We start from the raw sequence: 22,935 nt of genomic DNA, 5'->3' as shown, positions 1-22,935 counted from the left end.
ATGGATCGGCAGGCGGACGAAAGCGGACACGCGTCCGTTTGGGTCGGCGCGTTGGACCGGCTTTTTTGTCCGCGCCGACCCAAACGGACGGCCGCGTACGAAATGGGTCGCCTTAGTGGAGTTGCTCTAAGTTCATCGAGATCTGACCTCAATTTACAAAAAATTTGAGATCTGACCATTTTGCTACTGTCAGGGTTCATGACGATAAGGTGTAACAGACTGCCGGTAGCTTGTATAACCCTATCGTTAATATGCCCGGCGATAGGTATAAATATGCACTGTGTTTCATATTTAAAAAAAAATCTATAGAGGATGCAACCCTACTGCCAAATAGACTGTTACACCCTACCGTTGTGAACCTTAATGATAAAAAAAAAGTCTGATCTCGAAGTTTTTTAAACTGGGGTCAGATCTCGATGAACTTGCAGAAAAGGGTCAAAACCATGAAATTTTGCCCGTCGCGGGATCGCCTATCACGAATCGCCGGCACGGGTAACACGAGGGGACAGGCGGCACGTTCCGCATGCTCCACCACACGCCGCACGAATGGCTGCATGCGCGACTCGCGTACTCCTATTCTACGTTCAGGATGCACTGTACACATAAACTCATCTCGTTTTTCTGACATTTGTTCACCATGATACTGCTATTTTCAGATAAACAATTTGCCACGCTGCATGATGCCTGTGGTCGACGCAGTGGCTCGGGGCCAAAGATATTCGAAGGCAGACCAACCTCTCGACCCTTCTCGTGTCTACAGTACAGAGGAGCCGAATCAGCGGCGACTCCGGCGTGCTCGTTCTTCCGCCGGCCCTCCTGAGCGTTTCCCTCGCCCCCAGCGGCCCCCAGGGCGGCTGGAGGTTAGGGAAACCTTGGATCTGGGCGCGGCATGTATATAGGTGCGGGGCGTCGTCCCCAGGTTCGGTTTTCGGCGCCGATGTATTGACGGAGCAATCGTCGGTGCACCATCGAAATAATGTCCCCCAGCTCTGGCTCCGGCTCGTCGGCGTTGTGGCAGATGCTGGCGAGGGGCTTGTGGGGTCCTGCCTTTTGGCGCGATGGTGGTCTGGCTCGTCGGCCTTCTCCAGCGGTGCCGGCTCTTCGCGCAAGGACAAGGGCGGCTTAGTCTGTCAAGGCTGGTGGCTTGTGGGAGGGGGATCCGGTCATCTCTTTCGAGCTGATTTGGCATCGTCCCCGGATCCGGTGCAGGAGCAGCTTGGGGAGCGTCCCCGGCATGGGGATCGCTTCCGGCCGATGTCTGATTTGGTTTTAGATCCGATTTGCTGGAATCGGTGGATGATGCGGTTCATCAACGCCTATGTGGCAAGGAGCTTCTCCTGCTCCAGGTTTGCTCAAGATTTGGCGTCTGCTCCAGTGATTCATCGTCAACAGGGATTTGGGGCGCGGAGCATGGAAGGTCTCCATGGACTATTTTCCCTATGTATGGGGCTTTGTTTTCTGGCTGCGACAACACCGCCTGTATCCTTTGTGTCTTTCTGTATCTGTATTCGTACGTGTATTCGCATGGCTGTGCTGTTTTCCTACTCGTATGAATACAAGTAACGTATGCCTTTGGGTGTACGGTTTCAAAAAAGAAAGATATTCGAAGGCACGATGAACACGACGCATGGAAGCCCATGCCCTGCATCCGTGGGACCGTAGATAAATGCCTACTGTCATTTATTGTCCACACTGATGAGCAAAAGACGTACTGGCGGCTACTGCTCCCTGTCTCATAATATAAGAGCGTTTGTAACACTACATCATCAATGAGCCAACCTCAACGATATGATGGTGGATGATATAATGTTACTCGCATCGGTGTGGAGTGTCAGCTTTCAGTTTCGTGCCGAGACATAGACGTACACCTGATGGCCGTGAAGGTAATCGTAGGTGAGAAGGGGCCCCAACAATCTGCTAGGTTTTTTTTGGCCATAACAACCCGTCATCAAAATTTTGATTGAAACACCGATTTATGATGGGATGAAAATTCTTGTTCTGACCTTTCGCTTCACGTGTTCTAAACATTAAAAAAATTATTATGAAAAACAAGTGTTTCACTCCCCTTTCTAATCACTGAAATTCGAACTGTCCGCTAGCTACTCGTTTGTTTGGGTTATAGCCTTTCCTTAGGAATTTACTATCCAAATTGAATCTATTCATTTGGTCAGGCAACAACAGTGATAAACTTGTGGCGTTATCTTGTTGAAAGCTTTGTCTTCTTGCTATTGAGCTGGTCTTCATTGTCTGATCTCGGCAAGCAGGATGGATATTCTTCCCCATGTCGTTTCTGATCGGATCTGGTGACGATGTCGCAACGACAATATTCCTTCTTGAAGGTGTAGCTACGAAAAATAGTCAACATAGTCATACGTGTTAATTTCATATCTTATTATGATTTGGTCGTGGTTGCTTTTATTATGCATCATGCTTGATAAAAAATAATTAAGAATAGTTTTATGCGCCACGTTGATGCGAAGGCTCGGGTTTCAACCTCTTTTGGAAAACAATGATCAAGCATTACAGTAATTGTTATTTCTTGGATAAAAGACATTTCGATTAATTGATATTTTTAGGTGAATCTGGTGATACAACCATATTGAAAGAACTTTTATCGGTCCATGCCGCACACCGCCGCCACGTCTGAGACGGACAAAAAGAAAAGATAGCTTTACAATAATTTTGATAATATGTCGAGGACCAATAGCTTGCCTAATTCTACTCGGTTAGAGCCCATCTACAGTCGAACACCTCAAACCCCCTCAAACGTCAGGTGGCGGCCCAGTCACGCACCGACCAGTCAAGAAAATGCAACCCAGACAGACGCTTCAAATCGGTCTCAAACATCTGGGCTGGCCGGCAATCCTCATATCTAGCCCAAATATGGGGCATGTATGGACTATGGGGGTGGCCCGGGCGCGTCTGCCACGTCGGAGTCGGTCCACCCAACCCCACATATATTCGTCCCCATCTACTCCCCGAACCAAACCATAGCCACTGCACTTCACTCCACCCCCAAACTCCCGCCTGACGATCTTCAGCCTTCCCCCGGCATGGTGGGCAGGAGATCTGACTCTGACCACTCTAGATCTGTCGACTGGGGTGTCGTCCCATGCGGGGTGGAGGAGGCAATGGCCGTCCTCATTGCCCTTCGCCGTTCCCAGGAGGACTACGCCCGACCGACGGTAGGACATGTCCGGCGCGAATCCATTGCATCGACACAACGAGCGCTCGAATCCTCCAGGGGTGGATCATCGCGGTCCCTTAATTAGCTTCCCCATCTCCAGCAGGCCGGAGTATGAGAGTTACCGGGACCGGTGTGCCCGCCGTGGGAAGGAGAAGATGAGGGTGGCCAAGGTCCGCCGCGCTGCCAACATGGCGGCTGCAGATGTGCCGGCGCGCGCTGCCGCGGAGGTAGCCATCCGTGCTCGCGTCGTAAAGAAGCTGCAGCGGAGGAACACATGCGCCCTCGCCCAAGAGCTGAATCGAGCGGTCCATGCCATGGCCGGATTGCCTCCCAAAGAGGAGAAGGAGGACAACAACGGGTCGGACAACTCTGGCGACGAGCAGATACGGCTTGATCCATATTGCATTTTTTGTCTACTACTTCCACGAGAAGAACGACAAGGGCGTCGGCAAGGACAAGGGCAGCCGTAGTCCATGAATGATCTTCTTCGTAGCCAGTATGTAGGTAGAATATGTTAATTTTTGGTAGTTCGATGGTATGTCCTGGTGTACTAGCCGGACCATGTGTGTTGCATGGTTTACGTAGCGTTGCATGTCTATGTATGAATTTAGATTTTTTAATTGAGGTGTCTGGTTGTGTGATTTTTTTAGGTGTGTCTGTCCGGACAGTGCCCGCGGACGTTTAGATGCCTAAATTAGGGCTGTAGGTGCTCTTAATTAATAATTAAGTTTGTCATGGCTCGACATAAAAAAGAATAAGAAAATGAGCAGCAGCATCTTTTGTTCTCTGAATCCCAACGAGCAGGTCGTCGTAATAGAAGAACACTAAATAAAGCGAAAGCACAAAGCAGCAAACAATAGTAAGCCGAAAACAATAGCTGCACAGGGACAAACAAACAGCAGACACATACATACAGGTCGTACCCTTTTTTTTTAACATACCGTAGGCGAGTACGACAATGTAAAAAACGACTCATTTAAATCGTTCTCCGCATCAACGCTTTACACGTGCGGCGAATGTCAAAAACTAGTTTATTTAGCAGCAGCTTCCTCTTCAACAAAAATAATTAGCAGCAGCACACAACACAGCCAATTTAGTTTGACTGCTCTCTGCTGACGCTAATCCCAACTCCAGTGCCACTAACCTCTGCTAGGACTAACCAATCATCATGGGTAGTACTCTCTCCGTCTGAAAATACTTGTCATAACAAATCTCGTCGCACCATCAGACACAAGGAAATAATCAGCTACTAGTAGTAAGAAAAGAAACTATGAACAGACAAATTACCGTGGGCTGAACTTCCACAAGCTCCCACGGTAATCTTTCAGCCCGACGGTTTCCTCTCGCCGCAACCAGCAGGCAAAGTTCAGCTCAACTTTTACCCGGACCAACGCAGCTCCGGTCCCCGCACGTCAGGCCAGGCCAGCAGCAAAGCTGCCGATCTACGACGGTATGTGGTTAGTGTCCGTGAATCGGCAGCGCAATGGTGCAGCAGGCTGCGAGGAAGGTGCGTAAAATCAGCCACGATGCAGCCCACATGTTTGAACTGAATTAGTACGACCTGACCCCATGTCCAGATGCATCTGTCGATATGCTTTCCGCTGCTAGAATATGCCGTCGACGTCTGAGGCCTTGTTCGCTAGCCAGAGCCACCTACCCCACCACCCTCGTCTCGCCTCCAACCTCTTTCGTCTGTTGGAGGAAGAGGGCTCGTCAATGGTACCGGCGTTGGTCAAGTATAGATGGCGATGTTTCATCACGCCTCAGGATTTTAAGCTAATGAACTGTTAATGCAAGCAATCAATCAATTAGGTTCACATGTTTGATAGTGAAGGCAGCTAGTTAAGGGGATAACTCCTTTGCTCAGTGCTCCACTAACTACTCACCTACATATTGTAATGTGCAGTTGTGGTGGTGCATATACTGAAATGAAATTAGGGCAACTCCACCGGTGGTTCACCAAAATGAATACACCAAATGTCTGCGGATGCGTTCGGATGTGTCCCCGGCCAATAGATGGAGGACCGGCCATCTAATCCCGTGCACCAAACTTTTTTTGTGCTAGTTCAAACGGACAATTCAAAAAGACAAATGAAATCCATGCAAATTAGACGATATTTGTTAATATTTGTGACATTTACAATCAAAAGGATGGAATTTAACAAAATTCAACCAAACATAAGGAAATTTAAACTGAACCTAAATTAAGTTAAGCAAGGTACCAGACGGTGACCTTATAGTCGTAGGCATGGCCTCCGAGGCCACCGGTACCTTCGTCGTTGCCGCCGCCGTCATCCTTCCTTCGCAGCAACCCTCATTGACCGCCACTCGGCTGCCTTCGTCTGGCGCGACAGACTCGGCTCGGCTGCACACCCGCCTGACAGTGACGGTCGACCGCAAACACACTCTTCCACTTGCCACTCGGCTCGGCGAGGGCACGTGCGGTGTGCTCGGATTCCTCTAGCCCCACTTTGAGGAGTTGGTCACTGATCCCTCGCAGATGGCGGGCAGACGTGTGCACGGTAGTTCTGGACCGATCCTCGACCCAAGCGAACGTGAGGTCCAGGTCGGCATCTACCTGAGGTGGGAGACGCTCTTGACAATAAAGGCCCACCTGTCAAGGAAAGAGAGAGTGGAGGGATGTGAGTGAAAGGGTGTGGGGCAACCTAGCCCGACCGTTTTAGATCATACCACTTCGTTGTTTTACATGCAGAGATATGCTAGGCTCACGATAGTGTTTTCATAGTACTAGGTCAGATTAGGCCCAATAGGCTAGGATTATATTTCCTCGTTTTGTTGTTTCCTATGTTATTATTTACTAAAATTATTTTGATATTTAAAATATAAAACCGTCTCCTAAAAATCCAGAAACTTGCACATATACTGATAAAATATAGAGAATATATTTCCCTCTCCATATGAAATTTTCAAATAGTTTTTTAATCTTTTAAGGACATTATAATTTCCATAAAAATAGTATTATGGTTTTATAAATACCCAAAATGATTTCCGAATAAGAAAATATTTACATGCGCACTATTAGATACTCCCTCCGTCCCAAAATTCTTGTCTTAGATTTGTCTAAATACGGATGTATCTAATACTAAAACGTGACTTGATACATCCGTATCTAGACAAATGTAAGACAAGAATTTTGGGACGGAGGGAGTATTTTTCAATGTTATCTTATGGAGAAGTCATATTATCTCCTCTCATTTTGTTACATGGTTAATTCAAAAATAATACTATTTAAATGGCATCTAAATGCAAATAAATCAAATAAACTCCATTTTTTCAATTGTCCACTTGGAGATTTATCTCTTTTCTGTAATTTGAATAGGAGCCATATCCAATTTAAAATCCAAATACCATATTTGAGAAAGTCATTTTATTGTTTTCTACCTTATTTACTGCAATCATTTTGATATTTAAAATATCAAACCATCTCCTAAAAATCCAGAAACTTGCACATATACTGATAAAATATAGAGTCTATTTCTCCATCCATATAAATTTTACAAATAGTTTTTTAAACCTTTCAAGGATGCTATAAATTTCTTAAAATAGTATTAGGGTCTTATAAATACTCAAAATTATGTTCAAATAACAAAATATTTATATGCTTACTATTAAATATTTTCAATGTTATTTTATGGAGAATTCATACTATCTCCTCTCATTTTTTATATGGTTAATTGGAAAAATATCTAAATGGCATCTAATTGCAAAATAGTCAAATAAACTCCATTTTTTTCAATTTTCCCTTTTGTGTGTCATTTTATACCATATTTGAGAAAGTCATATTATTCTAACTCATTTAAATATGGTTAATTTTTAGATATTAAATCCTTTTGAGCTTAAATAAATTCCCAAACCAAGAATTAATATTGTTGGATAGTTACGCCATTCCAATTTGGATGACATGGTTTGGAAAAGTTTTCACCAAGACTCAAAAAGTTTCTATTTATTCTGAAAATCAAAGCAAATCATTCAATATTACCTATTTATTTATTTAACATTCCAAAATTTGAAATCTTTTGGGATGTTACACTTAGGATCTGAATTTGAAAGGGTGGACGGCCCAAATGTGGGCACACCGAAAGCGTAAACACGCGGGGCGTGTCCACTTAACCTAACGTCTGGGCCTAGTAAGTGAAAAATAGTGATCCAATGGGTGGGTTTCCACGCAACCGGGTATGGCGGAACCCCCGCCCAAACTCCGGGCAGCCGCCGCGACGTCATGGCCGGAGCTGCTCGCGCCATTCGACCTCTCTCGCCTCCGAAGCACGCTCTCCTCCCGCCCGCTCACCCCGCACCGTCTCGGGCGCCTCCTCGCGCTGCCGCTGTCCCCGGCCACCTCCCTCCTCCTCCTCCAGTGGTACGCCGCCTCCCACCCCGTCCTCTCGTCGCACCCCCTCCGGCCCTTGCTCGCCGCCGCTGACGCAGACCCAGAGCGCGCGCTCTCCCTCCTTGAATCCCTCCCCTCCTCTCGCCACCCCCCTCTCCGGGAGACCCTCCTCATACCGCTCCTGCGCTCCTTGCGCCCTGGCCGCGCCCTCCACCTGCTCGACCAGTTGCCCAGCCGATTCGCCGTCTCGCCGTCCTTCCGCTCGTACAACACCGTCCTCGCGGCACTGGCCAGGGCGAACTGCCACGCCGATGTGCTCACGCTCTACCGCCGGATGGTCCACCGGGACCGCATCCCACCCACCACCTTCACCTTCGGTGTCGCTGCGCGCGCGCTCTGCTGCCTCGGGCGCGCTGATGAGGCGCTCGCGATGCTCCGCAGCATGGCGCGGCATGGGTGCGTGCCCGATGTGATGCTCTATCAGACGGTCATCCACGCTCTGTGTGCCCAGGGTGAGGTCGCCGAGGCTACCACGCTCCTCGACGAGATGTTCCTCATGGGGTGCTCTGCTGATGTCAACACGTTCAATGACATTGTGCACGGGCTATGCATGCTTGGGCGTCTCCGTGATGCTGCGAGGCTTGTGGACAGGATGATGATAAGAGGCTGCGTGCCAAACACCATGACATACGGGTTCCTTATCCAGGGCCTGTGCCGAGCAAGGCAGGTGGATGAGGCACGCACAATGCTCGGGAGGGTGCCAGAGTTGAATGTCGTGTTATTTAACACGGTGATTGGCGGGTGTCTTTTGGATGGGAAGCTAACAGAGGCGATGGAGCTGTATGAGATAATGGGATCAAAAGGCTGCCCACCAGATGCACACACTTACAGTATATTGATACATGGGCTTTGCAAGCTTGGGAGGCTTGGTTCGGCCATGCGGTTGCTTAGAGAGATGGAGGATAAGGGTTGTGCTCCAAACATAGTAACCTACACGATCTTGCTGCATGGTTTTTGCAGGAATGGCATGTGGGATGACATGAGAGCAACGCTGAAGGTAATGTTGGCAAATGGCTTGAGTCTGAATTTGCAAGGATACAATGGAATGATTTATGCTGTATGTAAGGAAGGCAGGATGGATGACGCGATGTCACTCATGCAAGAGATGAAGAGTGAAGGTTGCAAGCCTGATATCTGCACATATAATACAATAATTTATCATCTCTGCAACAATGGCCAGATCGAGGAGGCTGTGTATCTATTTGAAAATTTGGTTGACGAGGGTGTTGTTGCGAATAGAATAACTTATAATACACTCATTCATGCACTGTTGTGCAAAGGAAGTTTGCAGGATGCCATACGGCTTGCAAATGAAATGGTACTTCATGGTTGTTCACTTGATGTTGTTAGCTATAATGGTCTGATTAAAGCCCTGTGCAAAGATGGGAATGTGGATCGGAGCATGGTGTTGCTCGCGGAAATGATAGAAAAGGGAATTAAGCCAAATAACATTTCATACAACCTCTTGATTAGTGAGCTCTGCAAGACAAGAAGGGTGCGTGATGCACTAGAGCTCTCGAAGGAGATGTTAAACCAAGGGCTTAGTCCTGACATTGTCACATACAACACACTCATAAATGGATTGTGCAAAATGGGATGGATGCATGCTGCGCTGAATCTCCTAGAGAAGTTACATTCTGAAAATGTGCATGCAGATACTATTACATACAATATCCTCATTAGTTGGCACTGCAAAGCGAGATTGCTTGATGACGCTAATATGCTTCTAAACAGAGCAGTGACTGTTGGGATAACACCTAACGAGCGCACTTGGGGAATTATGGTGCAAAATTTTGTCAGACAGCCACTCAATTTTTTATCCGACGAGGTTGAAGGGCATTAATTTTCTTTTTGCCGTGTACTGTATGTTGGTTGTCATGGCTTTTGGAGTTTACTACAACTACAGATGTTGTAAAGATCAGAATGGGCAGCTCATGGTGTCCATCATAATGTTCACCATGCTTGACCTGGTATGTATGTTTCCTGTTGTAATTAGAAGTTTGTACCTTGTATCCATTGGCCTTTAGCATCACTTGGTTATTTTGTTGTACCACTAGTAAGCGTGCACGTGCAATGCATGTCTCGCTAGAAATCAATATTTGAATATATGAAGTTTACATTTTCAATTTACATATGGCGATATGTAATCTTATGTGTGCAGTGATTTACTGTACATTGCACGTACACTGCGAATTTAAATCTTGATGGGATATAGTACTTAACAGACTTGCCTAAAGCATATTGAGATTAAATCCGCCACCAGCATTCACAAGTCAAGAATCTTAATGAACACCCGTAACATTTCCCCCTTGTTGAGCCAATAAAATACCTATTTCAATCCAGACACCTCTATGGGGCATATCAGATCATCACAATGAGCAAAAGATGTACAGATAAGGTAGAATAAATCATTATATATTTCTCATAATATTACGACATCTACGGTTCACCATCATTTAGGTATTTAACTGTTGAGACTATCGCCGGTGTTGCCTGAAACACCACCTCCATAGCTCAGTATTCTCCTTGACACCGATCTGCCGGCCTAATCCTCTTCTTCCGCGTTGTTTAGCTCATAGAATACCGTTCCTCATTCCAGGCTACATGTTGGTTCTGATCAAAAGCAGTAATTAGAAAACAAATAATGTGAGCTCAAATACATGCTATAGAAAATATATTTCAGTTGCAGCTTATACAAAGAATATAGTAAGCGTGCACATGCAATGCACGTCTTGACTAATGTTACAACCAGATTTTCAAATTCACATGGATATAAAAGATACTCTGATAGCACTAAAAACATATTACAAAGCGACCTATAATTTAAATGATTTTCAAGCAACGCTATAATTTAGCATCATATGCATACAGTGAAGACACCTAATTATCTCAGTATGTCTTAATATACTAATCAATTCTTGTACAACATCAAGGATGCATGTTGTCTGTGGCTTCATTGTCAATGCAGTTGAGTATATGCACCAAAATCACTTTCTTACCTCACAACTATCCTCTTTGAGAACTATAGGTCGTTATCTTGAGAGTTTTCATGAGGTAGAATTCAAAAAGTTGCAATATTAAATACTCACCTTGCAAATTGGCTGGTTCAATTCTTTCTCGTTCCATGAGTGCATAAAACCAGAAGCAAAATAACTAGAGAGACATGCTACATTGGAAACTAACTGAAATCATGCACAGCTGATTTGCATGCTTGCTTGTCTGTGGCACATCTGCTTAAAAAACGTGGCTTGTCTCAACAGACAAAAATGAGATCAAATATATCTTGGGATAAGTAAATAATTCAAGTCCGCATATGCTATAAAGGAACGAATCCGATCTATCTAAATTTTAACCTTAAAGGCTGCCAGCCAACCCGCCTCCATGGCGCTCCTCTTGATCGGGCGATTTCTGTCCGTTGGATCTGAGTAGATTTCCACCTTGGCTCCCCTTGGCCATCCGATTTTGACAACTATTTTCACTTTTTTACGTGAGTATGACTGGTGAGCCTCTTCTTAGGTGGGGTCACATGAAGATGGGTGGGTGCTGCGATGTGAGGGTCTGATTGGTTATTCCTCCTGGAAAGCCCGTTGAGCACAACCGCACGAACCCTAGCCCCCAATCCACAACCGCCACACTCCTCCACCCTAAGTCATTCTCCCTTGTGAGCCTCCGCTCCAACTCCTCCCTCCCTCGTCTCTGCCTCTTCTCCGCTCCGAGCTCCTCTGACGCTTCCCAAGGTCATCGTCTGATGCCGCCCCTACCGATGAGATCCATTGCCTCTCGTCATCACCGCCTCCATTTCCCCATCCATCCGCACCCCGCTCGGCTACGGCGTCCACGATTTGTGGTGTCACGGGGCAGATGTGTGGTAGTGCGCGAAGAGAGGCTGGCCGCCGGCCGGCGCGGTGAGGATGTGTAAGTGGCGGGAGAAGGGGGAACGGCGTGGCGAGGACCACCGTGGCATCTTGTGCTGCTTGCTAGAAGCTGCAAGCCCTCATGTGATCTTGCTCGTCGTCTTCCCATGCACAACATCCAGGTAGGCAATTAGCAACTCCACTTTTTATATATTTTTGGACTGTTCGATGGATTAATCTCGATTTGAGATGTTAATTGTGAATTTGTTCTTATGCTCATGAATATTTTGCAAATGGAAGAGGGGATTGTAAATCTGTCTTGTCTTGTAAAAGAATCATGTTCTCACCTGAATTGATAATGTGCTGCTTGTGTAGGTCCATCAATTTGTTAATCCAAGATTTGGCTCAGGAGAGTGCAGCATATGCAGGTTAGTATAATTTCTGGTCTACCTGTCCATGAATCTGATGTCACTGAGTTTCTAAAAATTTCTGGATGGCTTGCTTAATTTCCATCATTAATCATAGTGAATGGTCTCCTTGCAAACAGGTAGACACGAAGACGGCGAGTCGGTGACCATGGTTGCTCTGTTGAGTTCAGGGGAGCAAATCAACCGAGGAACTCTGATCTTATGATTTTTAGAATGGTTTATGTGTAAGCCACAAATTTTCGTGCATCAAACTGTAAATCTTAACGAGGATATGTGTGCTATTTGTTAACCACATCATATTGAAGTTGGTAACTCAACATACCCACTGCATATTAGTACCCTAGTGAATGCCTGAAAATATTATCCATTCACCAAAAATATCACTGCGACTGAATACATGTTTCTGTACTAAGTATAGTTGTTTTCATGTCATCTAGATCGTACCAAATATAGTAACAATCAAATCTGCAATTCTGGGCAAGGTTAAATGCTACTCCCCCCATTCCATAATATAAGACCGTGTGCCACAGGTATATTATGGGATGGAGGGAGTATTAAAAAACTAGTCTTGGTTTAGTATGGCAGTAATTGTTGGTCACAGCCATTAAAATGATTTATTAGTTCTATCAGGTTATTTAAACTGCGGCAAGGAATGAACATTACAGCTTATCTGCGTCATGACCCTCTCTGATTTTCGTTGATGTTGTTTCATTCCTTGTCCAAGTAATGCTTGTAAGTCTTTTGTCTGAATTGAAATATTACGTCATATCTGTATATTTTACCCCGCATCATCTTCAAAAAGATGTTTCTTTTCCGCAGCCCAGAGAGAGCATTATTGTGGACGCCGGTGAGCATCCTTCTTCCTTCTGAATTGTGTCTAATTGCCTCTGGTCATAAACAGCAAGCCACTGATGGAGGAGCCGTCCAGTTCATGCTGCGATTATTCAAGCTTTCCGTACTAAGAAAGCACTGACTGCCAGGAAAAGGAAGTGGACCGTGTGCCACAGGTATGGTTTAGCAGTTTGTCATGTGGTTCCTTCTTTGCAGTGTGTCGCTTCTTGTTTTTCGATGGTGTTCTGAATGCAGTTCTGCTTTGCACCAGAGCTCTTATTGACCAGTTAACTATTAGGATGATGTCATGATGATGCCTACCCTGCATCCGTGCATCGGGCCTTCTGCTCCATGGATCGGAAATGAGATCCTTCTGTGTTACGTTTCCTAAGATTATTTGCTACTTTATAGCACTGTATTTCCATTGTGGCTGGATCAGGCACTATCTGATACCATGTAATACATGCCTTGAAGCATCAACCTTTATGACATTTCGAGAATGGCAGAAACTCCCTTGTTAGATTTGCCAAGAAAGTATGCTACCATGTACTCCCTCCGTCCCATAATGTAAGACGTCTAGGATTGTGTGCTACCTACCCCCATTATAGGAACGTCTTACATTATGGGACGGAGGGAGTAGTATAGTATTTGCAGTTACTATGTGTGCCGTCTAGGATTGTGTGCTACTTACCCCCATTGTTTGTGTGAATACCTTGTTTCTGTATACATGCGTTGCAGGACATAGGTCCGCTTTTCACGCAAAAGGGCGCACCTGACCACCCAGGAGGCGCACAAAGGCACGCTGAAGCGAAATCATTCTCTTGTCGGCCCTGTAGCTTAGCAGATGTGTGCAGGTTTGCCTGTAATCTATATTTTGGTATTTCATTTAGCTAAGTTCAGCAAACACTTGTTTGTTTTCTTACATAACGACCGAAGCAAAATTATTCTCTCGCAGACTCTGTAGGCTACTGTTTAACTGTTATTGTTGTGGGAGCCATTGGCTATTTATGCATAAGATGGAAGGTGAAGTCGGATTTTTGTGACGGGAATTGGATTTTTTCCAGATGGCTTGCTCTTCGTGATGTGGTTGGTACTAATGAACTGATGGCAGGCATCAAGGTTGCATCTTAGCCACATTTCCCTTTCTATAGTTGCCATTTAGTTGATTAACATACATTGTACTATTTCAGTCAAGCATACTCTGGGTCAATAAATATTGAATCAGCTACTTTTTATATCCCTGGACTATAGTTATTAGATGCATCAGATGCCGTGCATGTCCCCATCTTTTCCCATGGTGCAGTGAAAGGTTTTGCATTTAGTTGTAGTTCAGTACAGTAAAATGGTGTCCAGTTTTTTTGTCCTTCAAAAAATTAAATGATACTCCCTTTAGGACTGTTTGAGCTTGAGCACTATACAATGTGGATATGCTGATCGTTTCTTATGTTTTTAACATCTGTAGACAATGTGATGTCAATTCTGTATTCAATCCTTCACTTGAGTGAATTACTTGTATCGGGGGCTGCACTTTATTCTAGACAAAGAATGTGCAAATTATCAAGTGAAAATGAGTCATCAGATGTACTGTTGAAGGATGGATAACATGACAAGCGATCAAGTTCATGAAAGGAGTGGTCAATGTTGGTGCATATCTATATTTCTTTGATATCTGTTGATACTTATTAGGTTGGAAGTGCAAATTCTTGTGTGCTTTCTACAGACTGGGGAGCAATGTTGTTTTACTGGCATATTTTTATGATTTCAAAAAATGTTATAGACGATGGCCAATGCTGTTATGGGGTGCTTTTGAACCATGATTTCATTGTGTCATTCTTTGGTTCTGGTTATGAAGTGCATATTCAGATCATCCATTTGTAGTCAATTCAGAGCCATAATTGTCCATCAAAACCACTGAATGGAATGGATTCATAGGAATGCATGCATATATGTCAGGACCCGAGCTGTTTATCTCTGAAGAAACCGACACCTTTAATCTGTTTCAGATAAGTTTGAATTGATACCAGTTGGCGCGAAGCACTACGGGCCGTCCATCTATCATCCAACACCCTTCGCTCCTGCATACCGCTTCGCAGGAGAAGAACAGCAATACGGTGTTGATCCTTCATTGGACAGCTGAGGAGCACCTGCGAGTCGCTGTTTACTTTCCGGCAAAGGTCTACAGAGCCTTCGAGGGCATTCTGTTTTGTAAGGGGTAAACCCTAGCCGCTAGTGTTCCTGGTTGGCCCTTAGGTGAATCCGATCTCACACCAAATCTCTCGCAATCGAGCTCAAGTTTCCGTAAGTTTTGTTGATTCAGCGAGTGCTTGACTGAATTTAGTTCTTCAGACCACTCGGGTCTGACGTAGGAGTATATTGCTTAGAGTAACATGATAATGCAAATTAGTTTTAATATTATGGGAACATAAAACAAGGAAACATGTCATTTTGCACTATCATTGATCTTAGAAATATATATATTCCAGTTTTTGTAGATTACAGTTGCGTAGTATTTGTCCTTTTCACTTGCTTCTTTATGCTAGTACATATTTTTGTGCTCCTAAACTGAAAATTTGGTCTTGGCATTGCACTTTGCTTTAGATGCGGCAAATTTTACTTCAGAAAAAGTGACGAGCAGGAAGTTAAGGAACACTTTTCGCAAAAAAAAAAACTAGTTAAGGAACAATAAACCCACAAGACAAGTACATTACACCCTATGATAGTTGATAAGATTCGTGAAGCTCAATGGTTTTTTATGGAAAAATAGAAGCGTCTAGAGTATAGCAGAAAAATAAGCAAGATTCACATTGGAAAGTTTTTCCTGTCGCATTGCGTCTAGAGTATACCAGGGAAATTAATTAATTTTGCCAGTTCTACGACCATTTGTGTTCTGCAATATATAAATTCGCGGATTCACATTGGAATTGTTGGGTTTGTTTCATCACAACCCAGAAAGAAGGAAAGATTCGGCTAAGTTTGGCTCTCTACAAGACTGCAGGAGTTTAGAATAAGTAGCTCTATACCTCAGCTTCTGCACCAAGGGGTGGTGGCGCAGTTGGCTAGCGCGTAGGTCTCATAGCTAAACGTGAGTGATCCTGAGGTCGAGAGTTCGAGCCTCTCTCACCCCATTCTTTTTTTTGAGGCATGTTTCATCTTTTTTTTGAGGCGTTTCGTATTTTTTCCTTTTTTTTGAGGCATGTTTCATCTTTTTTCCAGCAGGGCAGAATTAGGCGTGCAAACAAGACAGGGCCCACAATACTGGGCCTTTTTCAGTTTTCTGTCCTCGTTTGTTCGAGCCTCTCTCACCCCATTCTTTTTTTTGAGGCATGTTTCATCTTTTTTTTGAGGCGTTTCGTATTTTTTCCTTTTTTTTGAGGCATGTTTCATCTTTTTTCCAGCAGGGCAGAATTAGGCGTGCAAATAAGACAGGGCCCACAATACTGGGCCTTTTTCAGTTTTCTGTCCTCGTTTGTTCGAGCCTCTCTCACCCCATTCTTTTTTTTGAGGCATGTTTCATCTTTTTTCCAGCAGGGCAGAATTAGGCGTGCAAATAAGACAGGGCCCACAATACTGGGCCTTTTTCAGTTTTCTGTCCTCGTTTGTTCGAGCCTCTCTCACCCCATTCTTTTTTTTGAGGCATGTTTCATCTTTTTTCCAGCAGGGCAGAATTAGGCGTGCAAATAAGACAGGGCCCACAATACTGGGCCTTTTTCAGTTTTCTGTCCTCGTTTGTTCGAGCCTCTCTCACCCCATTCTTTTTTTTGAGGCATGTTTCATCTTTTTTCCAGCAGGGCAGAATTAGGCGTGCAAATAAGACAGGGCCCACAATACTGGGCCTTTTTTCAGTTTTCTGTCCTCGTTTTTTGCTTTATTTTTGTAATTTTCTTTATACTTTAAACACTCTTCAAAATCACATTTGAAAAATGTTTCATCTTTTTTTTGCGTTTCGTATTTTTTCCTTTTTTTTGAGGCATGTTTCATCTTTTTTCCAGCAGGGCAGAATTAGGCGTGCAAACAAGACAGGGCCCACAATACTGGGCCTTTTTCAGTTTTCTGTCCTCGTTTTTTGCTTTATTTTTGTAATTTTCTTTATACTTTAAACACTCTTCAAAATCACATTTGAAAAATATTACCCCATTCTTTTGCGTTTCGTATTTTTTCCTTTTTTTTTGAGGCATGTTTCATCTTTTTTCCAGCAGGGCAGAATTAGGCGTGCAAACAAGACAGGGCCCACAATACTGGGCCTTTTTCAGTTTTCTGTCCTCGTTTTTTGCTTTATTTTTGTAATTTTCTTTATACTTTAAACACTCTTCAAAATCACATTTGAAAAATATTGAAAAATTATTAAAAAATGTTGAATAAGTATTTGAATTTTTTTTCAATAAGTATTAAAAATGTTGAAAACGTAGTTGACAAATGATGAAGAAGTATTAAAAATTATTGAATGAGTATTTGAAATTTTTGGAACAAGTTTTTTAAAATGTTGAATAAGTATTAAAAATGTTGAACAAGTATTTAAAATATTAAATAAGTTTAAAAAACATTGAATGAGTATTTGAAAAATGTTGAACAAGTATTTGAACAATGTTGAATAAGTATTAAAATGTTGAACGAGTATTTTGAAAAATGTTGAAGAAGCGTTCAGACAATGTTGAACATGTATACAAATATTTTTGATCACTTATTAAAAAATGTTTTTGAAATATACGAAAATTTAGAGGAAAAACGAAAACAAACATAAGAAAGAACAAAAACAAAAAATGGAGAAGAAAAAAGAAACCAAAAAAAAAGTGGAGAAGAAAAAAAAGAAAACCAAACAAAAATAGAATAATGAAAAAAGAACATAATAACCAAATAAAAACAAAATGCAAAAATAAATGAAAGAAAAATGGAAAAGAAAAAGAAAAGAGGGAAAAATCCCGAAGAAAACGGCTGGAGTAGCCCCAATTATGATGCGCCCCTACTTTTTTTCATTGAATGAACTTGGGTGGAGTGGTTAGTGCGGCGTGCGTTCTTCTTGGAGACCCGGGTTTGATCCCTCTTTCTCGCATTTCTCTGCCTTTTTTACAACTGTGCGCGCGTGAATGGGCCGGCCCAATACGACGCAGGGGTGGGGAAACGCCGCTTCAGCGAGAGCTGCTACTGGTTGTATCGCTTAAGGCGATAAACAGTCACCGCGCGTTTCTCTGCCTTTTTTACGACTGTGCGTGCGTGAATGGGCCGTCCCAATACGACGCGAGGCGGGAAAACGCTTCAGCGAGAGCATCTCTTATTAAGGCGATAAATAGTCGCCGCGTGTTTCTCTTGCTCTTTCACTCAGTTCGTTCGCAACGGGATACTCGGATCGCAAGCTAACAGAGAGTGGAAGTATCACTAAAAAAAATAAAAATGGCACTGGTCGTAACGGAAGCCACAGGGAAAACGATGCGACATTTCATCATCTCAACGGTAGCACAACGTGCTCTGGCAGGCATGCCAGTTCACATAACCGATGATTACACTGCTCAAGGCAACATACATCAGGTATTTTTCCACCGAGAACGGTGAAAACGCTGCGATCCCCCCTCTTCCTCCCCTCTTCCAGTGTCAGTTTTGACCGCAATGCCGATGCCCAGCGAAGAAGACACCATCCGCCGCTTCGATGAGAGCCACGCCTACTACACCTGCGAGACGAAGCGAAGGAGGATGAGATGACACGACACGACACGACATGAAGGACATCGAGAATGCTACGATGTCACAGGAGATGGTTCACATAGACATGGTGGAAAGATGTCCTGAAAGCTGAGGCGCCTACCCTTTCGTCGTTTGAAGCTTCGGGGATCGGCTCTTGGAAAAACTCGATGATGCTCTTGCACACCTCTGCAGGCTTCTCGAGATTGACTGCGTGCCCAGCGTTGTGTATGACTGCCAACCGAGAGTTCCCATCCAGATGCCTGCCAATTTGTTCACATGCTGGCAGAGGTGGTTAGTTTCGAGTTTCAAGGGATGCCGGCACCGCAAACTCGTGTGGTCGAAATGTTTGTCAAAAGGTCTTCTAACCTCTTCAATCTGTGAGCCAATTCCATCGGGAACACCTTATCTTGCTCCCCCCAAATTATCAGCGTCTTCTGCATTAAGCCGGAGCGCCAAAGCAGTACAATGTTAAACAGACCACATAAACAAGTCTCATAGGATTGTATATATCAACTCATGACCATCACAAGCATGCGCTAGTAGGCCTTCCGGCCTTCAACTATGAGAGCAGAATTTTGCAAGAAACTACCTGAGAGCAGAATTTTGCAAGAAACTACCTGACGTAGTTTTGGAAGAGTCGAAATTTGCCTCCCACTAATCAAAGCGTGTAGTAGCTCAGTCTTCTCCTGGATATGGTCTGAGCCCATCACCTGATGCAGTAGACAAAGGAAAGGGTCCACAATTTAGATGGGAAAATACAAATTCTTTGTTAAGGTAAATACTCTGAAGAAGCAAACGCCCTTTTCGAGATAATCTTGGAACATTATTTAACACTTCAATTTGTGATCTAATGTAAGAGGAAGAGAGCACCGAAAGCACAGATCATTTCATGATTGAAACTGAATAAGAACAGGAGCAATGCTTGTCACATCACTCGTAGCATATTCCAACCCCCATGATGTTCTAAAGGATTGTGAGCACCAGTTTTTTAATTTCAAAAGCTCACTTAAGCATATGAGATTCTTATCACAAACTGAGATCACATTTTTTTAAACGGTTGGATTGCTAACATTTCTAGGACCAAAACCTGCTTTTGAGTTCTGATCTGAATCTTAGATACTAATGTATTCCAAAAGAATACCAATTTTAATGGCTGTAGTGTTCTATGAGTAAGTGGGAGCATTGTTCCAAAAGGCTCAAAGCTCATCTCCATAATTTGGCTTGTCTTTTCTCTTTCACTTTCCACACCCTTTAGATCCAGCAGTTCAGTACTTTCACAAACTACATACGTGCATGAACCATGAACCATCCTTTTAATGGGTGACTGCTAAAGTTAAAGCACTTTTTTCCAACCAATAATATTTTTGTTGTCTCAAACAATGTAGTCCACCTGGTATTTACCACACACCACCATTGAGAAGACAATCGTTGTTTTTCTTCTTTTCAAACTCATATTAGCCAACATTCTTGAGAAGCAAATGATATTGTCAATATAAACCAGTCAAAGGAACCGCAACGAAAAGGGTATATTATTATCTCAATGTTATCACTTGCCAACGAATATTTTATTTTTAATATATCCAATTCCATCCTTTTGTGTTACTATTTTGAAGGAAATGTCACACCTATCTGAGAAACAACTGATTGAATCTGAACTGCAACTCCAACCGATTTCCAGCATGCAAGTTAGTAAAGTCATTATCCTTGGCATTTAGTGCTGTAACAGTCAATTTATTTGTAGGACGTCAAACACTGAAGGAACATACTATGCGAATTAATTCATTGTGCCAACTATACACTACAAATATGAAGGTAAGTATAGAAATACTACATGGGTGAGCAAAGAAATCATGTATGTAGTCACTAATTTACTATGGGCCCTCCACATGCAACTGTCTGGGTGACCATGCCTCTGAGTCAACAGCATCATATAGCATATGTAAAACATATGCACCAGGACAAACAAAAACAGTGATGTGCTACTAAGCCGCTGACACGTGTGAACATTTTGAGGCTTTGCCGGCTCCAGCAAATCTATGGCGCTCATTACATCAGCCACGTAGTGGATTCAGTGAGTTGCTTTCAACCACAACAAACAGACAACAGTGCAAAAAATATCCCCTCCCCTCCATATGTCACCTCAGTACACCTCTCTCTCGAAGCATCCTGACAAATTTTGTGCAAAAACTGGATGGCAAACAACTGCACAAATGTTACCACTTTACTTAGGTTTTAATTTGTGGCAATGTTTGATTTGCAGATCAAATTGGCTCGAGAACGGAGATGGATGTGCAATCACAAACTCACAATCAGTAATCAACCAATTAAACTAACATGAATAGTATGTGCCTATTAGGATCCTGCATTTCAAGTGTAGACCATTCTGACAGAGGCTTCAAGTGTAGACCACTTCAACAAACTAAGTTGCCTGTTGGATGTTCAGGTTCCACATATTAAGTCAAGTTGCCTGCACCACCACGTGCAAAGTACAATCTTCGATGTGAAAAATGAAACACAATTCAGACCCAACTGCTGCCCAATATCACATAAGGGAACATCATTCTCTAGTCTAGAGGTGCCTTGATGTTCCCTCTCCTGTGATTTTATAATCTTATATCTGACGTTCTATACTAGCGCAGTTCGATAAATAAATATATTATAAATTTCAAACCAATTCAACCAAAAATTGATGGGAGCGGCAATTAACCTTAATGTAGTCCCAAAGGAAGCACGACGGCATGATGATCGGCGGTCGCACGAATGTGAGCCTGACCAGGCGCCGCACCTCCTCCGGCCGCCGTGGCACCAGCAGCGCTGCCGCCTCATCGACCGCGGCCACCGGGAACAGACCCTCCGCGAGGTCCTTCTCCTCCAGGCAAACGCCGGCGCACACCAGAGTCACCCTCTCCACCGCGTCCGGGTACATCGCCGCCATCCTGTACCCCACGAACCCTCCATAACTCACCCCAACCAGCCCAAACTTGGTCACCCCGATCGCCTCCAGCGCCGTCTTGATCGACCACGCCTGACACAAGCAGAGAGGTGTCAAGGATGCAGGGGTTGACGACTGACAGATCGGGCCCGGGCCTCGGCGAGACGGACCTGGAATGTGTCGGAGCGATCGGGGAGGCGGGTGGAGGAGTTGCCGAAGAAGACGAGGTCGGGGACGATGGGGTCGAAGCCGGCGGCGATGAGGGGGCGGAGGTAGGGGTACCACTGCCACGTGGCGGAGGCGCCGAAGCCGTGGAGGAGGACCAGGGGGTTGCGTGGCGGCCTGGCGGGGACCCACATGTGGACGGTGGTGACGGGGTCCGCCGAGTCGGAGATGGAGACCGGGCGCGCCGAGTCGGGGAGCTGGATGGAGACCGGGCGGAGGCCGGCGGCGAGGAAGCGGCGGTTGAAGCAGCGGTCCCGCGCCGCCGCGAAGCTGAAGAAGCGGCTGACCTTGCCGGCGATGGACTGCGGCGGGGGAGGCATTGCTGGCGACCGCCGGAGATCGCCGGCGCGGGGGTCTCCGGCGATCGCCGGCGAGTGTGGAGGATCCGGGCGGAGAGGGGCTGGCGCGGGGGGGAGGGGGAGCGGCGGTGGGGGAGGCCAAGACGAGGGCGAGCGAGGTTAAATTTGGGTTTTTGCTAAGTTTGGGGTTTTGGTTTGCTTGGTTGCGGCGGTGGGACGATTGGAGAACCATCAACTTTGCTTTCTTTTTCATAGCGGGGAGGGATTAAAAGGGTGAAGCGGATGCTAAATTTCGGAGCGTCACGGGCGGGGGTAGAACCGTGAGGCTGAGCTGAACATGTCGGCCCACTCTGGTGCTGGTGCCTGCCCGATGCAGCGAGACTAGTATAGCATTTCGCCCTGCCCGACGCGATGCGTTGCGTATGACTCTTCTGCCGAGCGGTCTCGAATCCTGGGATGCATATGCCTTTCTGCTTTGTGCTTTCTCCCAGCCCCCAACGTGTGGGCTTAATCGAATCCAATGGAGGCGATTGCATTTTTTGTGGCGAAGGTTTCACCCGTGAAATGCCTCTTGATTCATAAGGCTAGTCATAGTGGGAGCAACTTAGATAATAACATAGCGCACTTCAATTTTTTTTCCTTATGTGGCATTTAGTTAATGAGGAGAGAGGTGTTTAGAGTAACATAATATGTTACTGTAACATAGCGCTTCCCGAGAAAAGATGAGTCTATAAACTAATAAATGAAGCCATTTATGACACCATTACTATGTTACTTTGCACTATGGAGGTAGTAATTTAGACTAGTATTATATGCATGACACTAGTATAAGTTACTCCCCACTACGACCAGCCTAAAAGCAACTCCAATGTGGCGACCCATTCCGTCTGCTTGCGTCCGTTTAGGTCGGCGCGGTGCGCGTCCGCTTGGTGTCCACTTGGCAATCCATTTTCGACCCAATTTTGAGCCGGATTTGCATCGGCGCGGACACGAGACGGACACGCGCGCCTACTCCTCTTCCCGGGCCCGTCGGTCGGTGGCGGTCACCACCATTTCCCCCCATTTCGCTCAAAAACACTCCCGCCCGCGTGCGCTCCC

General features: G+C 44.8%; 2 protein-coding genes and 1 non-coding gene across 8 annotated transcripts; 2 read left to right on the top strand and 1 right to left on the bottom strand.

Moving 5' to 3' along the window:
* The first annotated feature begins 7,347 nt into the window (after positions 1-7,347).
* On the top strand, positions 7,348-14,525 carry LOC125536198 (pentatricopeptide repeat-containing protein At5g64320, mitochondrial-like). 3 transcript variants are annotated; one of them, XM_048699374.1, is made up of 7 exons: positions 7,348-9,565; positions 11,825-11,877; positions 11,997-12,101; positions 12,697-12,884; positions 13,447-13,562; positions 13,664-13,827; positions 14,171-14,525. In XM_048699374.1, exon 1 carries the CDS (start codon positions 7,384-7,386, stop codon positions 9,436-9,438), a length of 2,055 nt encoding a protein of 684 aa, XP_048555331.1. In that variant the 5' UTR covers positions 7,348-7,383; the 3' UTR covers positions 9,439-9,565; positions 11,825-11,877; positions 11,997-12,101; positions 12,697-12,884; positions 13,447-13,562; positions 13,664-13,827; positions 14,171-14,525. The 3 variants fall into 3 exon arrangements, with proteins under 3 accessions (XP_048555331.1, XP_048555330.1, XP_048555329.1); XM_048699373.1 differs by having other exon boundaries at positions 11,997-12,609; positions 14,171-14,484; XM_048699372.1 differs by having other exon boundaries at positions 11,997-12,884; positions 14,171-14,484.
* A 1,220-nt stretch (positions 14,526-15,745) lies between these two features.
* TRNAM-CAU lies at positions 15,746-15,833 on the top strand. Its single transcript is given in 2 exon segments — positions 15,746-15,783; positions 15,798-15,833. It is a non-coding gene; the product is annotated as a tRNA-Met (tRNA).
* Positions 15,834-18,106: 2,273 nt separating this feature from the next.
* Positions 18,107-22,219, bottom strand: LOC125536197 (2-hydroxy-6-oxo-6-phenylhexa-2,4-dienoate hydrolase). 4 transcript variants are annotated; one of them, XR_007294933.1, is made up of 6 exons: positions 21,484-22,218; positions 21,089-21,406; positions 18,971-19,091; positions 18,748-18,815; positions 18,503-18,641; positions 18,107-18,368 (listed from the first exon to the last, which is right to left on the bottom strand). XR_007294933.1 is itself a non-coding variant. In XM_048699369.1 (6 exons), the coding sequence occupies exons 1-6, from the start codon at positions 21,856-21,858 to the stop codon at positions 18,363-18,365; spliced, it is 999 nt and encodes a 332-aa protein (XP_048555326.1). In that variant the 5' UTR covers positions 21,859-22,208; the 3' UTR covers positions 18,107-18,362. The 4 variants fall into 4 exon arrangements, 3 of the variants coding, with proteins under 3 accessions (XP_048555326.1, XP_048555328.1, XP_048555327.1); XM_048699369.1 differs by having other exon boundaries at positions 18,999-19,091; positions 21,484-22,208; XM_048699371.1 differs by lacking the exon at positions 18,107-18,368 and having other exon boundaries at positions 18,521-18,660; positions 21,484-22,219.
* Positions 22,220-22,935: the final 716 nt, after the last annotated feature.

Source organism: Triticum urartu, chromosome 2 (genome assembly GCF_003073215.2).
Source record: "Triticum urartu cultivar G1812 chromosome 2, Tu2.1, whole genome shotgun sequence".
Lineage (NCBI taxonomy): Eukaryota > Viridiplantae > Streptophyta > Magnoliopsida > Poales > Poaceae > Triticum > Triticum urartu.
This window is presented reverse-complemented; position numbering and strand designations above follow the sequence as displayed.

Coding starts and splice junctions, on each gene's coding strand:
- LOC125536198 (XM_048699374.1), top strand. CDS start 7,384: ATGGCGGAACCCCCGCCCAAACTCCGGGCAGCCGCCGCGACGTCATGG.
- LOC125536197 (XM_048699369.1), bottom strand. CDS start 21,858: ATGCCTCCCCCGCCGCAGTCCATCGCCGGCAAGGTCAGCCGCTTCTTC. Junction 18,816..18,998: donor CTCTTCCAAAACTACGTCAG/GTAGTTTCTTGC, acceptor GGCTTAATGCAG/AAGACGCTGATAATTTGGGG. Junction 18,642..18,747: donor TTGGCTCACAGATTGAAGAG/GTTAGAAGACCT, acceptor ACAAATTGGCAG/GCATCTGGATGGGAACTCTC.